This window comes from Phocoena sinus, chromosome 17 (genome assembly GCF_008692025.1).
Source record: "Phocoena sinus isolate mPhoSin1 chromosome 17, mPhoSin1.pri, whole genome shotgun sequence".
Taxonomy (NCBI): domain Eukaryota; kingdom Metazoa; phylum Chordata; class Mammalia; order Artiodactyla; family Phocoenidae; genus Phocoena; species Phocoena sinus.
Window position 1 is genome coordinate 3,310,660 of NC_045779.1, and position 16,274 is coordinate 3,326,933.

The 16,274-nt window shown below is 38.4% G+C and overlaps 1 protein-coding gene across 4 annotated transcripts in view; it reads right to left on the minus strand.

Moving 5' to 3' along the window:
• Positions 1-943: 943 nt before the first annotated feature.
• The window catches only part of TCEA1 (transcription elongation factor A1), a 32,854-nt gene continuing 17,523 nt past the window's right edge, over positions 944-16,274 (minus strand). For 2 of the 4 annotated variants that reach the window (XM_032610277.1, XM_032610279.1), the window contains exons 4-10: positions 15,646-15,733; positions 12,504-12,649; positions 11,310-11,366; positions 9,490-9,644; positions 6,741-6,887; positions 4,183-4,254; positions 944-2,500 (exon numbers count right to left, since the gene is read on the minus strand). In XM_032610277.1, the coding sequence (XP_032466168.1) occupies positions 2,492-2,500; positions 4,183-4,254; positions 6,741-6,887; positions 9,490-9,644; positions 11,310-11,366; positions 12,504-12,649; positions 15,646-15,733 (674 nt within the window). In that variant the 3' untranslated portion in view covers positions 944-2,491. Of the gene's footprint in view, positions 4,255-6,740; positions 6,888-9,489; positions 9,645-11,309; positions 11,367-12,503; positions 12,650-15,645; positions 15,734-16,274 lie in introns of all 4 variants that reach the window. The other 2 variants (XM_032610278.1, XM_032610276.1) reach the window with 2 other exon arrangements.

A 16,274-nucleotide genomic window follows, 5' to 3' on the forward strand; every position in this document is an offset into this window, starting at 1 on the left:
AACTCATGAGGCAGTAACTCTGTCTTACTCACTGTGAGGTAATAGCACCTTCAATGTTGGTATTGACACTGCTTATTTTTGAAGCTTACAGAAATATGTGGATTTTATGTCAGTGACTATTCACATTACATTTCCCAGTGGGATATTCAATTCTCAAACGGCTAATTTGCTCCAGCTAAATGGGGTGGAGGTGGGGCCCGCCAGGGGCAGGAAAGAGGAACTGTTGATGAAAACTCCTTAAATTTCATCACTTTAACTCTAGTTTTTATTTTGATAATTCAACTCAAATCCCCGAAATTCACTCTGATCTGTAGACAATCACTGTCAAAGTCTAGTCTTGTTAATACTTTAAACATTCTTCCATCTGTGAGGCATACACAGATTTGACGTCTGTGTGTATGTAAGCATTTCAGAACTCCCGCCATGGCTTCTCAATGTTCATACAAACGCCCATCACCCTCAGGTGAACAGGAAAACCAAGGTGGCCCTTTTCTGCTTTCCTGGGACAGTGCTTCGCTAACTGCCACTACACCTTTCTAACTGACTTCTTGTATGTGTTCATTTAACACAGTGACTCTGTCCTGGAAATAGACGCTAGCAAATATTACCCTTGAGAACATTCACTTCCAGTTACTTTATAACTGGCTGGCATTTTCCAATATAAGGTTCACTATTTGGCCTCTCATATTACGTTAAGTGCACACAAGGGATGCACTCACGTGCTCTGCTCAGAACCAGCCTGCATCCCTCACCAGGGGTCCAGGAAAGAAGACAAACGTGCTCTGCACTACTGCTCAATACTAGTCCCTGAATACTTACAACCAGGCAGCCATCACTTAATGAAAACTGGACTTTAAAATCACCTTAATAGTTGGGAAAGTAGAACTTTTTAAACAAAAAGTAAAGCAAGCATCAATATCTAAATAAAAATAACAAAATGTGATACATGATTAATAACAAGAAACTTTATTGAATTAACAAATTTAAAAATGGATCACTTAATTTAAAAGTGGGACTATTTTAATTTTATCCTTATTAAATTCATTCTTTCAAAAATGCACGTCATTTTTCAAATGATAAAAGGTTACTCTGTGACCTGACGAAGTAGAGGTGGGATGGTACCACTGGGCCAATTCCTCTATGTGGGGTCTGAACATGGACTTTTAGATGTTGTTTTCTCTATTATATCAAACTGACCTGCAGTAAGCAGTGGAGAAGAGGGAGCGAAGGGGAGTGCAAAGCAGGTACTCAGACCTCTCTACAGAGGTTTGAGAGCGCAGACAGAGCACAATGAAATGTGGACTTTGTAACAGTGGCCTTAAGATGTGCTAGACCAAGTGTGAAAATCATTTTTTCTTATTCCTAACAAAACAGATGGCACACACTTAACTGTAAGGTCCTTCCTGCAAATAAGCTGCATTACAGCCCACGTATTAGTCTGTTCCACAACCTCATTCTTGTGTGACAGAAAGAGAGTCAGGACAGAAATGTGCTCCATTAGTCTCCATACGGAAAGGCCACAGCGTTAATGACTTATATAAACCTTAAAGTCCTCGGTCAGCACAGATTTCCAAATCAAAGTTAAGTCATGAACTGTTTATAAGAACAACACTATCCTAAAATGCTAATGTTTTCTTCCCAGTATGTCTTCCTACAAAACGAAAAAACGGTCAAAAGTTTTCATTCTTTGCCTGAGCTGGGATTTAGGAAAAGCCTACTAGACTACAACAATGTTCTGCAAAAGTAAAATACACTACAAAGTCAAACAGGTAAATAAACAACAAACCAAACTGATTTCAACAAAGTCAAGTCATGTTTCCAAAAGTAAAATCTATTACGAACAAGTAATAAACATGTACAAGAAATTACAAGAAATGAGGATCACAGTTAGTTACAAATGCAAAATAATAACTAATTATCCCAGACTTGTGAACATAATAATTAAAATCAATTTCATATGCTAGTTGAAATATTATGTACAATTTAGATAAGCTGGTCAAGTATTATCTGAATACACACCATGTTTGATAAACTTATAATTACATTACCTCTTCTCCTCTTTTAATATTTGCAGGTACATGCCAATATAGGAAAAAAATGTAATTTCCATTTGTGTATTAACTGAGAAGAATAACATTTTTACTGTGTATGTTTCAGACTGTAAAAAAGTTAAGGTACATTTTCCTTTAAGAAGGAAAAAAAAAAGGTAAAAATAAACTGCCAAAAGTTTAATATCAACTTACTTATAAAAGTGGAAAAAAAAAAGTTTTGAAACAGATACCATACAATTATCATGTGGTCTCCTTACTGCTCTGAAACTACAGAAGGCATTTAAGGAAGGGATCCTATGTCAAAAACAGAGACTAACCCAAGGGATATATGTTACTTTAAAAATCTGATTTGCAGGAAAACTAGTTGGTTGGCCTAGTCTTAAAGCTAATTACAAAATCCATTTTCTTAATGGTCCAGGTGTTTTGCCAATTCTTCCAACTCAACAGAACTGTCAAAAAAGAAGAAATATTTTGTGAGACCTTTAAATACAGACAATGGGGTGTATCCCTTCCCACATTTAACACAGCATACACCTTAAATTGCTAAAGAAGGAGGCATTTCTAAAAAAGATGCTGTGTTTTCCAGACATGAATAGTCACCTATATTAAGTGTTTGGCTCTTCCAACTTAGAATTACTAGGAATACATAAATAAACAGTATAAAATATTTTCTTAAGTACCTCTCTCCTTAATTTCAGGTTAAAAAAATTAATTCCAAATTTGAACTTCTAGAGTAAGCCACCGAAGGCATCAGCTTTCTACATTAAATTGACTTTTCTTAAATCCAACAGAACTGTCAGCACTTAAGCAGCCAATTGCCTGTATTCAATACAAACTGCAATATACCCAGTCGTCATCATCATCATCATCATCTTTATCATCACGAGGCATCATGTAAACAAATCCAAGAGCCCTCTGGAAAAGCCAGATTTGCCCAACAGGACTGAGAAAAATGAACATCCCTCTCTTAGACCAATTAAAAAACCTGCCAACTCAGGAAGGGAGACACTGTTTCAAGCCATGAAGACACTCTCAATACCATTAATCTCCCGGCCCAGAACAAATCTTTGTAATAAAATGTGTACTGTCCTCAAGCCCAGAGAGAGTGCCGAGAGCCAAAGTCTCACACTATACTCGTGAAGGATATTCTCCCATTGTCTGCCTTTTAATTCACTTCTGATTTTCAGAAAATGCTTTAAACTATATGAATAATTCAAAATAAGCATTAGACTAAAAAGTCTAATGTAAGTATAACTTAAAAAAGAAAAGAATCTTACACAAATTTCACAAAAGCTAATAAAAACAGCCAGCATTTTTGGTGCACCAACAATGACCAGGCACTTTAAATATATTATTTCTACCACTCACCACACCCTGTAACGTGGGTCATGAGAACATCACGGTTTGGTAACACTAAGTGGCAAAGCAGTTCAAAGCCTGTTTGGCTCCAGGGAATATCTTCCTACCGTGTGAGCCCCCCGAGTCCCACACTCCTAGTATCCCCACCTCTGTCTCAGGTATGATGTGTAATTCTTCTCTCAATTTTAACTTATATTTCTGTGGCTCACAAAAATCACTCAAGAATGAATCATTCAAATAACCTAACTTGCCTGTGTGGGGCTAATTCAAGAGAACACAGGCCGTACAAAGGAAGGCTTAGTGGAAAGCCTACGAAACCACGGCGGTGCTCATCTGGATTTCCTAAAATAAACACTAAAACCATCGGGCTGGATTTCAGCAAGGCAGAGTAGTTTTTCCAGAACCAAAGTCTATAAAGACAAGCCATACACTTGTGCAGGTTTTCCGGAAGAACAAGAGTGGAAGCAGCTGGCTGGATACAGTAGATACAGGACTGTGACGCTGTAATGCACAGTTAAGATTCAATCCTGTCATTTCTGCAGCAAGACGACATGAAGGTTGGCAAATTAAGTCAACCTCTTTATTTCTAGTAGGACGGCAAACAGTACGTTCCACGACAGACGCCAGCCACGGCCTTGCCCAGCACTGGGCAGCGTTAGCACGTGCACACGCCGGGGCATCCAGGCAGCCCCCGAAGCAGACCCGAAGAGACCAGCCCATGGAGAACCACCCCATGTAAACAGGTGAGACGGGAACCCCAGGAAGCATGTACCTTCCACCGGTTTCCACACTCGTTGCAGACAACAAACGTTGTCATCGGTTCATCAGCACTCCGCGTTTGGACCTGCAGCAAAGTTGGGTGAAAAATACTACTTTTCACAATACTACAAAAAGTCCAACCTAATTAAGAACGGTACCACAGTAAAATGTATAAGAGCTCGAAACAAGCTCAGATAAGCGAAATAATGTCAAACAAACACACGTTTCCAAACTTCATTTTTCTAAGTCCTTGTCTTTTCATCTTTTATCTGTTCATCTAAAGGCACACATTATACTACTGATAAATGGCTAATAAATATGAAAATTTTTCATCATAACTAAGAAGCACAGAAATGTTAATTAAAAGACATATCAATTTTCTCTTACAAATTAGCAAGGATGTAAAAATTACAAAAATATTTCATTATGACAAATATAAACTGCCACCAACCTTTCTAAGTCAGGCAGCAACAAGAGCCTTAAATACCCATCTTCTGTGACCTAGGAACTTGATATCTGATCTATCATAAGATGGTAATTAGAAACACAAATAAAGATCTGTGTGCAGCTCAACATCACTAATCATTGGGGAAATGCAAATTAAAACCACAAGAAAATATCACCTCACACCTGTTAGAATGGCTATTATCAAAAAGACAAGAAAAAGCAAGTTGTCAAGGGTGTGGAGAAAAGGGAACCCTTGTGCACTGCTGGTGAGAATGTAAGTTGGTGTGGCCGCTGTGGAAAATGGTGTGGAGGTTGCTCAAAAAATTAAAAACAGAGCTACCATACAATCCAGCAATTCTGCATCTTGGTACACAGCTGAAGGAAATGAAATCAGTATATCAAAGAGATTATCTACACCCATGTTCTCTGCAGAATTATTCACAATAGCCAAGACATGGAAACAACCTAAATGTCCTTCAACAGATAAACGGATAAAGAAAAAAATGGCATAAATTCACGATGGAATATTATTCAGCCATAAAAAAGAAGGAAATCCTGCCATTTGAGACAACATCGATAAACCTGGAAGGCATTATGTTAAATGAAATATGCCAAACAGAGAGACAAATACTGTATGACATCACTTATATGTGGCATCTTAAAAAAAAAAAAAGCTGAATTCACAGAAACAGAATAGATGGGAGGACATGGGAAGATGTAGATCAAAGGGTATAAACTTTCAGTTATAAGAAGAATAAGTTCTGAGGATCTAACATACAGCATGGGGACTATTTTGTTAGTGTAGATCTTAAGCATTCTCACCAAAAAAAAAAAAAGAAAGAAAGAAAGAAAATGTGAGGTGATGGATGTGTTAATTATCTTGATCTTGGTAAGCATTCCATGACGTATGCGTATATCAAAGCATCATATTGTACACTTTAAATAAATACAATTATATTTGTCAATTATTTTTCAATAAAGTTGGGAGGGGAGATCTGTGTACAAGGATGTTTGAAGAGTATAAATTGTGTAATAACACAAACACTGGAAACAACCTGAGCATCCAATAGGGAAATAATGAGATAAGTTAGAGTCTACCCATCTGATGGAATATTATACAGCTATTAAGATGTTTATAAAGGTTTAAAAAAACAAACAAAGGAAAATGCTTACACAAAGTGAGGAAAAGTATATAAAACAGTTTACAGTATTTAGCTGCAACTAGGTTTTTAAAAAATCCACAAAATACTACAAGCACCAAAATATAGATCATTGCCCTCTCTGGACGGCAGATTAATGAGTGATTTTAAATTTCTTGTTCATACTTTTCTGTATTTTCAAAATTTTCTATAAATAGGTATACTTACAGAATAACAAATAAACTAAACATTATTTTTATAAAGTGCTTAATTTTCTGTCAATCAAAAAATGCAACCCCCTAAGTCTCTCTAGTAACCGGAAACAATTAGTTGTTCTTTAAAGGGAAAATTTTGAATTTAGTGGATTACAGACATAGCACAGCCTATTTAGCAAATGAAATTAATGACAGTGAGAAAAAGTTTTTTCACATATGCACATACAATCAAAACAACTATAACACAGCTCTTTTCAGCGGTTCGAGAACAAAAAGGAAAGTCAGTCACATCATATATGATGTGATAAATGAAGATAAAAGCCATCAATATGTTGCAAAAAAGGAATAAATATCTGGAAACCAGTCAAGCTAAAAGTACCCAGGCTCCGAGTGAGGGAGAGCAAAGAACTTTCCCTAAACTACATGATCCTGCCAAATAAAAAGAATTGTAGCCTGTTTAGACACTAACCAATAATCCACTGCTTTTTAGCTTAGAGAAAAAAAACATGGCCATTTTATTAAATTCTATAATATTTAATCAATTTCGGTTTGTACAGCTTTCACAGTAACAATTCCTATGGAAGTGTAACTATTTCAACTTATTTTCAATTAACTGGAATCTGCTAGTATTAAGAATGCACTGTTATACTTAAGAGATATCTCCTCTCAAAAAATATCAAAACACTGGTAATTATCTTTACTACTTGTTTTGAAATAGGAGTTGCAAGCATTCTTAGTATGAAAATAAGAATCTATAAACAATCACAAACCTGTGTGTAAGTGCAGTTCTTCTTCTTGCATTTGCCACATGTGAACAAGTCCGTCTGGGTCCCACCTGTCTTGGCCATCTGATGCTCTCTGATGGCTTCTTTGGTCAAGTTTTTCCGCATCTCTTTGAGCTCATCACTGGCCATCTCCTGTTCGGAAGGTGGCAATACCACTCAGTTACGGGCATCTTCTATACATATGTGGAATGCTTTTTACACTCCCTTAGTTTAATACTAACAAGATCAAAATCAACTTTTAAAGTCTTAAAAGTGAAAAATTAATATTTTTCCTCAAAGAACTCATAAGAGTTTGCTTACTCTTAAAATTTTTTCAAATACTTATAAGTCTGCATGTGAAAACTGGATTTAATTACTGCTCAAAGGCTTATAAACAATGTAAGCCTGTAGCAATGAGCACCTCTAGTATCCAGACTATGGTCTCTACTATTGCACCCACCCCCCAACTACCGACAAAGGAACCAGAGGCCTCTGGAGGAATGTCTCGTTCCAGTTCTGAGTCAAGAAAAGCACAAGATAAGTCAGAGTCATCTTGTGCCAGAAAGCACGGAAACTACCTGACTACTTTGAGTGAGTCACACGGACAGAGGAGCTACATGCAGGAGCTCCCACTGGCCAGAGAGGATGATTTCTTCAGCCAACAATATGACTTACGGAAAAGACCAATCCCCACTGGATAAATAAGAAGTCACAAGTCCGTGACGACACTTAAAAAAAGAGAGCACAAACATTTGCAAGAATGGCAACAAAAGCCCCCACTGGCAGTTAGTAGGGCGCCAACTCCTCCTTCTGATAACTGTTAGCCAAAAGGAAAGAATTACACATTCACCCTGCCTTTCCTGTTCTAACCAACAGTGTAACCAAGAGCCTTCAACTCAGGGAAAGTGCTTATCAAAGAAATCTAGCTAATAAATGTGAAAGGAATGACACAATTTCAGAAATCTCTATTTTGCAACTCCTAATGAAATCACCAATTCAGTGGATGAACACACAGATGAAAGGCTGATGGAGAACTTTACAACGGAGGGATCAGACTGTCACTACACAAACCCCTGATCAATTTCCGCACCCTAAGAGTAGAGCAACAAGACATGTGTCTCCTGATGTGATGCAATATGAAATAAGAAGGACCACTGATGAAATATTTATGCAGGAAAAGTTAAACCTGCATGTAACCAAGCCTATAGAACTAGCTTCCAGTTCACAGAAAATGAAGGGGACAGAAAAGTTAAATAACATCATGAGGAAGAAACAGGCAATTCATACTGTGAGATATACAAGAGAAAAACTGGTCTCTTCAACAGGTTAATGTTATGAAAAATAGGGGGCAGGAGAAGAAAATGCTTTAGAATTAAATATGTACACACAAAATCTTAAGAGACCAAACTTAAGGTAACATCTAGACTTTGGATCCTGATACAAAATAAATGAACAATCGAACATAATATGAACATGAACTAGGTATCAGATATACCAAGGAATTATCATTAGATTTGTTACATGTCATGATGACAGTGTAGTTACATAAGAAAAGTATCATATTTTTAAAGATATCTCTCAAGGACAGAAAGGTAAAAGGATATAATGTCTGGAATTTGCTTGAAAATAATTCAGGGGAGGGCTTCCCTGATGGCGCAGTGGTTGAGAATCCACCTGCCAAAGCAGGGGACACGGGTTCGAGCCCTGGTCCAGGAAGATCCCACATGCCGTGGAGCAACTAAGCCCGTGCGCCACAACTACTGAGCCTGTACTCTAGAGCCCATGAGCCACAACTACTGAGCCCGTGTGCCGCAACTACTGAAGCCCACGTGCCTAGAGCCCGTGCTCTGCAGCAAGAGAAGCCACAACAATGAGAAGCCCACGCACCGCAATGAAGAGTAGCCCCTGCTCTCCCCAACTAGAGAAAGCCTGTGCAGAAACGAAGACCCAACATAGCCAAAAATAAATAAATTTATTAAAAATAAATCAATAAATCCTGGATGTCATTTCTAAAAAAATAATAGTGATAATAATAATTCAGGGGAAAAGAAAGAAAACAAAAAAAGGGATAGATGAAGAAGGTGACTAGTTATTGAAAATACTTGAACCTTAGGTGATGGATATATAGGATTTCATTATACTTTGTTCTCTACTTTGCGACAGTTTTAAATTATTTTAATGAGGTTTTAAAAAATGAATTTTAAAAATATAACAATTTTTATTAGCTATATAGAAAGACAAATTCACTGTCTTGGATGCTTAGTCAGATAGTGAGACTGCAGACACACTGCAGCTATTATCTACGAACAGCTACATCTATAAATAGCAGACAATGAATTCCATTTTCTCCACCATTTTCTAAATAAATATAAGGAATAGTCAATAAGATATAACCAACTTTATAGTATTTAACCATGAAAAGAGCTTAGAGGTTACAAAGTCTGTTTGCAATTAGAGATTTGACCCTTTGATTCTAAATGGATCTACAATAAGTAAAAAACACTTTTGTTTTTAGACAATAATTGATTAAGGCAATCACCCAAAGATCACGGCACAGTTGTGAAAGGAACAAAATACTGAGGCCAACAGATTCAATCACCTTAAGTATTTGTCTGGTATACTGTATATATAAGTATATTAGAATAGCTAATAACAATTTATTAATATGTAGTATTTATACAGTACTTTATGATTTAAATAGACTTTACACTTGATATCATGGAATACTGTCATAGAAATGTACAAATATACTCACCTCTGCCGTCATTCTAGCAAATAAGTCAGGAGGAATATTCCCACACAGCACATTTTTCCTTAAATTTGGATTCTTAGCATCCTTAAGATTTGATATCCTACTTCGTACTCTATTTTTGTATTTCATGTCCGTATTCCTTATTTCTTGATAGATAGGTACTAGGCCATTAAGGAAAAAAAGGTTAAGTTATAAAGGTAAGATAACTTTTTCCTATTCTGCCCCAATGAGAATTCCTGAAATTTCTAAGCAGTGTTTCCAATTTAGATTAAGTTAACAATAAGGCACTGTTTCTGCCTGATTTCTTGATCTGTAACTGGCAAAAAATAGTGATCATACTTTCATGCTATGAATGAGCAATACTTTCTCAATGTTTAAAGCCAAGCAAGACACAAAGTAAAAGGGTTTCAAAATGTAACTCAGATATGCAATCTGAGTGAGAAAACTTGAGAATTAAGAGCTTGAACTTACATATGCTTTCCCTTGCCCAAATCTGCATTCTACCAAGGATCCTAAAAGTCTCAAGAAGACTACACAGGGACTTCCCCGGTTGGCACAGTGGTTAAGAATCTGCCTGCCAAGTCAGGGGACATGGGTTCGATCCCTGGCCCAGGACGATCCCACATGCCGTGGAGCAACTAAGCCCGTGAGCCACAACTACTGCACCTGCGCTCTAGAGCCCGCGAGCCACAACTACTGAGCCCGTGTGCCACAACTACTGAAGCCTGCGCACCTAGAGCCCATGCTCCGCAACAAGAGAAGCCACTGCAATGAGAAGCCTGCACGCTGCAACGAAGAGTAGCCCCCGCTCGCCGCAACTAAAGAAAGCCCACGCGCAGCAATGAAGACCCAACGCAGTCAAAAATAAATAAGTAAGGGCTTCCCTGGCGGCACAGTGGTTAAGAATCCGCCTGCCAAGTCAGGGGACACAGATTCGATCCCTGGCCTGGGAAGATCCCACATGTCACGGAGCAACTAAGCCCGTGAGCCACAACTAGAGCCTGTGCTCTAGAGCCCGCGAGCCACAACTACTGAAGCCCACGGCACCTAGAGCCCATGCTCCACACCAAGAGAAGCCACCGCAATGAGAAGCCTGTGCACCGCAACGAAGACCCAACACAGCCAAAAATAAAAATAAATAAATTTATTTAAAAAATCAAATCAAATCAAAAAAAAAAGGCTACACAGCACCCTGGAGGGCCTTCTGAGAGAAAATCTTTCACAGTAGCCCTGAGGGATCATTTCCTCCTTGGCTCAGCAAGAAGCTAGTTTAGCAGGTGGCTTTCTCAAGAGAACAGGCAACAGCAGGGGCCCGGCTCCAGAGCAGCTCCCTTTCTAACAAGGCCATTTCCTCAACCAGGACAGTTCCGCAGTCACACTGTCACCTAGATATTCCCTGTTCTCTGGACCCACGTGTAAGACCCCTCCCTCTCCCAGAGCCCTTCCCAAGGCCCCCAGCATGAACACACTCCTGTCCAGGATAATGAGCTCAGGGGATTGTATACGCTTTGCTGAGTACCCCCAAAGATGAAACCCTACTTCCCATTTACTAGCATGTGTGTTTTCCATGCCCTTCTGCACTTCAACTGAGATGCTACGTTCTCAATTTGCAAGGCAGAAAAATAAAAATACTATCAGTACTATGTGTTTTACTTTTGAATGACAGGAAAACAAGAATAATAAAATGACATGGATAGCCCTCCCCTTTCCCATCAAAACAATCAAGATAGAAACTGAAGAATAAAACTTTGAATTCTTTACAGGAAGAAAAAATAATCTAGCGGATTTCTTAAAACAATTATGAATATATACGCAAAGGATATCTTCCTCGATTTGAGATCCTAATTCTTCCTCATCAGCTCCAATAGCGATGTAGTCATCTAAACACAGGCACAGAGAATTGTCATGAAAAAGTGATTATAACACATTAAAAGAAAATTTCAATACAGGGTCAGTTAAACTGTATTCCTATTTCTTCAACCCCACTTGCCCTGTACAAAGAATCCTTTCAGTTTAGTTTCATTAGAGTCTTGTCTCTCTACTACCCACTATGCTCCTCCTCTGGATTCACCTAATGTCCAAAGGGCTCCTGCATGGATGACTCCTTATCCCTCAGGAGTGGGGAAGTAATGCATCCAGCAGGCAACTCCTCACTTCACAACTCCATAAATTCTCGTTGCTCCAGCAGAGAGTAGAGAAAGTTATAAAGAACTGTCTTGTCTCCTGTGACTCAGGCTTCAATGCCAAGAAACCATTCATTTCATCTGCCAGTCACATATATGGACAAAATCAGAAGACTCCTATGCAAATATTAAAAGGGATAGAAGGAAATAAAAAGAAACTAGGAAAAAAAAGAAAAAATATATAAAGAGACAGTAAAGGAATCAGAGTAGAAAGGGCAGAATAAGGAGAAAACTAGGTCATACTAACTGTGGTTCAGTACGATAGAAAAGAGAAGGGATGAATTTGTATAGAAGGGTAAATATTTCTATACATGAAACTTTTAAAAGCAAAATTTTACATAAGAATGAGTACCTCCATGTTAAATTAAAGCTCCCATATACAACTCAAGATCTCTTTTCCACTTTAAAAAAAGTAGGAAATGAAATTATGAATATAAAACTTACTATATGTCATACTAACATTTAACAATGGGACCCAAATACAGTATTGTTAACTCCCAATCTTGAGGGTAGAGTACTTAGTTTGCAGATTAAACGTGAGGAGAAAAAAGATTGCGAAGAAAAGCTTAAATTACTACAAATCAGGGGAAACATCCACATATTAGAAGGAACCTATTTCTCAGAAATACACAGTAATAAGCAGAGGTCCAGTTTGCACCCTCCTCTCTGCCATCAGTAACTCCCATCACAGCAAGCCCTCCCTGAGCTGGGCATTGGCGAGCAGCTATCATCAGGATCCCACCGGGAGGACAGAAACAAGGAGGTGGACAGGGCGGCAGTGGCAGCGGTCAAATGACTGACCACCGAAACTCACGAGACGTACGCAAAACTCACCTCCCGTTCGGAGAGCCGCAGCGAGCATCTCCCTACACTTTAACCGCACAGAATCAGAAGTGCTTGGTGCCCGAGGAAAAGATGAAACGTAAGTGTCTCGGGCATTTGTCTCATCCTTTCTGCTGCTTACGTTGCCACTGGAGCTACTGAAGTACACGTACACGCACACACACACACCAAAAAGAAGTCAGGAAAACTCTCTTAAAGTGAACATCGTTACTATCACTCTCTAAAAACAAAAATTGGGGGCGTAAATATATGAAACTGTATTTCAGTGACTTACATGAAAAAAAAATTGCCTGCATATAGATTAAAAAGAAGTTAAAATTTTAGTAAAGATGACACAAATCTCATGTCTTTTATTTTTTTTTAACCTTGATCATCTTTTTAAACATTAAACAATATTTTTCATACAGAAAATACACATTACAGCTCAATACAACAACTGCAAAGCAAGGATCTTGGTTATAACAGGGGTAAGGGGATGGCACCAGAAAATATGACCGCTCTCGACCAAAAACAGAGGGGAAAATGCTTGAAAAACCCTGTTGCAACTAGACAACCAGGGAGGTTTACACATACAACACCCACTTCAGGATAAAAACCACGTGTAGTGAGAAGTAGTTGTGAAAATACAACAATGTCTCTTAATTTCTCCCCAGAAACATCAATTCAATCAGGACAGTTGAGCAATTTTTCCAGTCAACCTAATCATTTCCACTACTTCTGATTAACTTCTTACATTAGATTCTTAGCAAAATACCTTGCTGACTGGTTTCAGCTAACTTTATCCCAGTGCAGATTTCTGCCACAAACCTTTCCAGATGAAGCCAGCCCTCCACCCCACGGATGTGAGTGGCCGCGCTCGCAGACAGCCCACGTGGGCAGGGCGGCCGCTCTGCAGGCCTTCAGAGTCCTGCGGCCCGTCTCCCAGAGTGCCGTCTACACACAGGTCTGTGTCTCCCGCCACCAGCCCGAGCTTCTCACGGGCAAAGGTGAGCATTCACTCAGTTCACTCCTCTCTGTGCACCGGGGCACAGCACCCAGCTTTCAGCGCACACCAATGAGCACGCCCGGTTTACAAACGCCACTCTCGGCTCCTTCAAGGACGAGCTCACTCTGTATCCGTGGCCCAATGCCTCGCTCACCCCTGGGAGCTGCCAGGAGGACGATGGGCCTTCTCTCCCCTCACGTCACCACCTCTGGCGCCACTTCTGACATTCTAAGCAGCTAACCGCACCACTTTCTCCTTAAATCCTTACACCAAGGCGTAAAACCCTTCTCACCTGCAACTCACTTAGATCTAACCTTCTATCTTCCTTTAGATGATACCTCAGACTCATTTCTCCAATATTTTACAATTTTTCTTCACTGTTTGAATGAGTGAGAGTGTGTGAGAGTGTGTGTGTGTTTGTGTGTGTGTGTGTGTGTGTATGGAGATACCAATCACTTACCTCGTCAGACTTTGTACAAAATAATCCTATGCTTTTGTAGAAAGGCTCTATCCCTAAACTTCAATTACTTAAAACTGATGAAAATATACTAAGAACTTACGCCTCCTTCAATGTCTATTTAAAATATTTGTCTATACCTTTATATATTATATTCAAGGCATTAAATCATTCATTACTTTGAATGTAACACAACTGAAAGCATGTGTTAAAAAAATCCATAAATTATGGCTTGTACTTTTCAAAAATATCAAGGTCATGAAAGACAATGACAGACTGAAGCATTACTCTAGATTAAAGGAGCCAGATATGATAACCAAATGCAATGTGACCCGAGATGATATTTTGGGAAATTATTTTTCCTTTGCAACAAAAGATATTATTGGGACACATGGTAAAATATGAATAAGGTCTGCAGATCAGTAAAAAGTATCATATTAATGTTAATGTTCAGATATTGATATCTGTATTGTGTCTATCTGTGAGAAAATGTCCTTGTTCTTAGAAAAGACACATTGATGTATTTAGCATTTAGGGGTATAAAGGGCATAATGTCTGTAAAGTATTCTTGTCTGGTTCAAAATAAAACTCGTGTGTATATTCATTTATACACACATATGCAAATACATATATAAATATCACTGGGGCAATTTCAGAGTTCTCTGAACTATTCATACCATTTTCTAAAAGCCCAAAATTATCTCAAAATAGTTAGAAAAAAACTGAATAAATTTTATTAACAACTGGTGTTTAACTCTATCTTTAGCTTACCTTTTTTTATCATCAAGTTAGTTAGTACTTCTACATAAAAAAACAGTGTAGGGGATATTAATCACAGCTGATTAATAAAAAATGAGGAGTACATTACCAATCTGGGGAAAATATTGAGAAGTAAATGGAGTTAAAGTAGGTGGCCTAAAATGTGCGTGTGTGAGAATCACCTGAAGGGCTTGTTAAAACACGTGGCTGACACCACCACCAGAAACCCTGGTTCTGTAATTCCAGGGTAGAGCCCAAGAATCTGCTTTTCACAAAGCTGCCAGGTTTGCTCCTGGGGACCACCCTTTGAGAAGTACTGCTCTAAGTCAAAGTCAAGCCTCCCAAGAACAGAGGGTATGTATTTAATCTACTGAATACTAGGCACATCCCTGATCACGTCAGCATGGGGACACGGCACAGTTCACTGCATGTCACAGGAAAGAATAAATGCAAAGGCCTCTTAAGTGGCAAAGGAATAACTTGAACTCTTCATTACTGAACACGTTTTAAGTTCTTACAACAAACAGCTAAATTGGGAAGGAAAACAGAACCATGAAGAGGAGAAACAGATTCAGGGACAAAAATATCTAAAACAGAAATGTGGCAAATGAAGTAACCACATGAACCCTAGTCACCTAGTCAGTCCCCCCACTACCACCTCTCCCAGTGCCACCCCAGGGCCCACCCAACTACACTCGCCAAGTGCAATGTAAATCATTTCTCTTTTATGTAGTATCTTCTAACTCTCTTTTAAATTTCCAAGAAATCTTATAAGAAACCTTAGATATTTGGCTATATACATTTATACTGATTCCGTGTGATTGGAAAAAAGAAAGAGGAGTACAGACATGGGATCAGAAGACCATGGAGGAAGTGACAGTCAAATAAAACTATGATCTTCAACATAAATGAGTTTCCATAAAGTGAAATACCTTTCTTCTCTTGCTTCAGGGCTATTCTGTGATGTAACTGCAGTATCTTTTTTCTTTTCTTCAGAGTCTTTATCTGTTGATGGTCCATCTGAAAATTTATGAAATTCCTAAGTTGTTAGCACTTGTTTAAACAAAACAAGACAAAACAAAACATGGGACTGCTACATGTTATCAAGCTATTTATGCAACCAAAAAAATCCCCACTAAAATCCTAAGTTTTTAACAAGTAAATGAAGTTTATGCAAGCTACTCTATTAGCATATGTACATGGGTGCTCAGTCGGCATTCCCAAATAAACTCCTTCATCTGGTGGGAACCATAAATTCATACGCCAGTGGTAACATAAAAGGGAGAAAATTATTCAGAACAAGGGAAGGAAGGAATATGGCAAAACATTAGCACTATCATTTAAAATACTGAAAGTGCAAAGCATATACAGCTATATCGTTTTGATAATTTTTCATGAAGTCAAAAAATTTGAGGTGGTACTCAAAATACAAATAAATATTTCAGGGATAGTAAACAAAGAACATTTTCATAGAATATACTTCAGAATTATTAGTTAGGCCTACCCAGCACCTCCTCTACCTTAAAGAATCTGTAAACTAATACAGATTATTAATACTAAT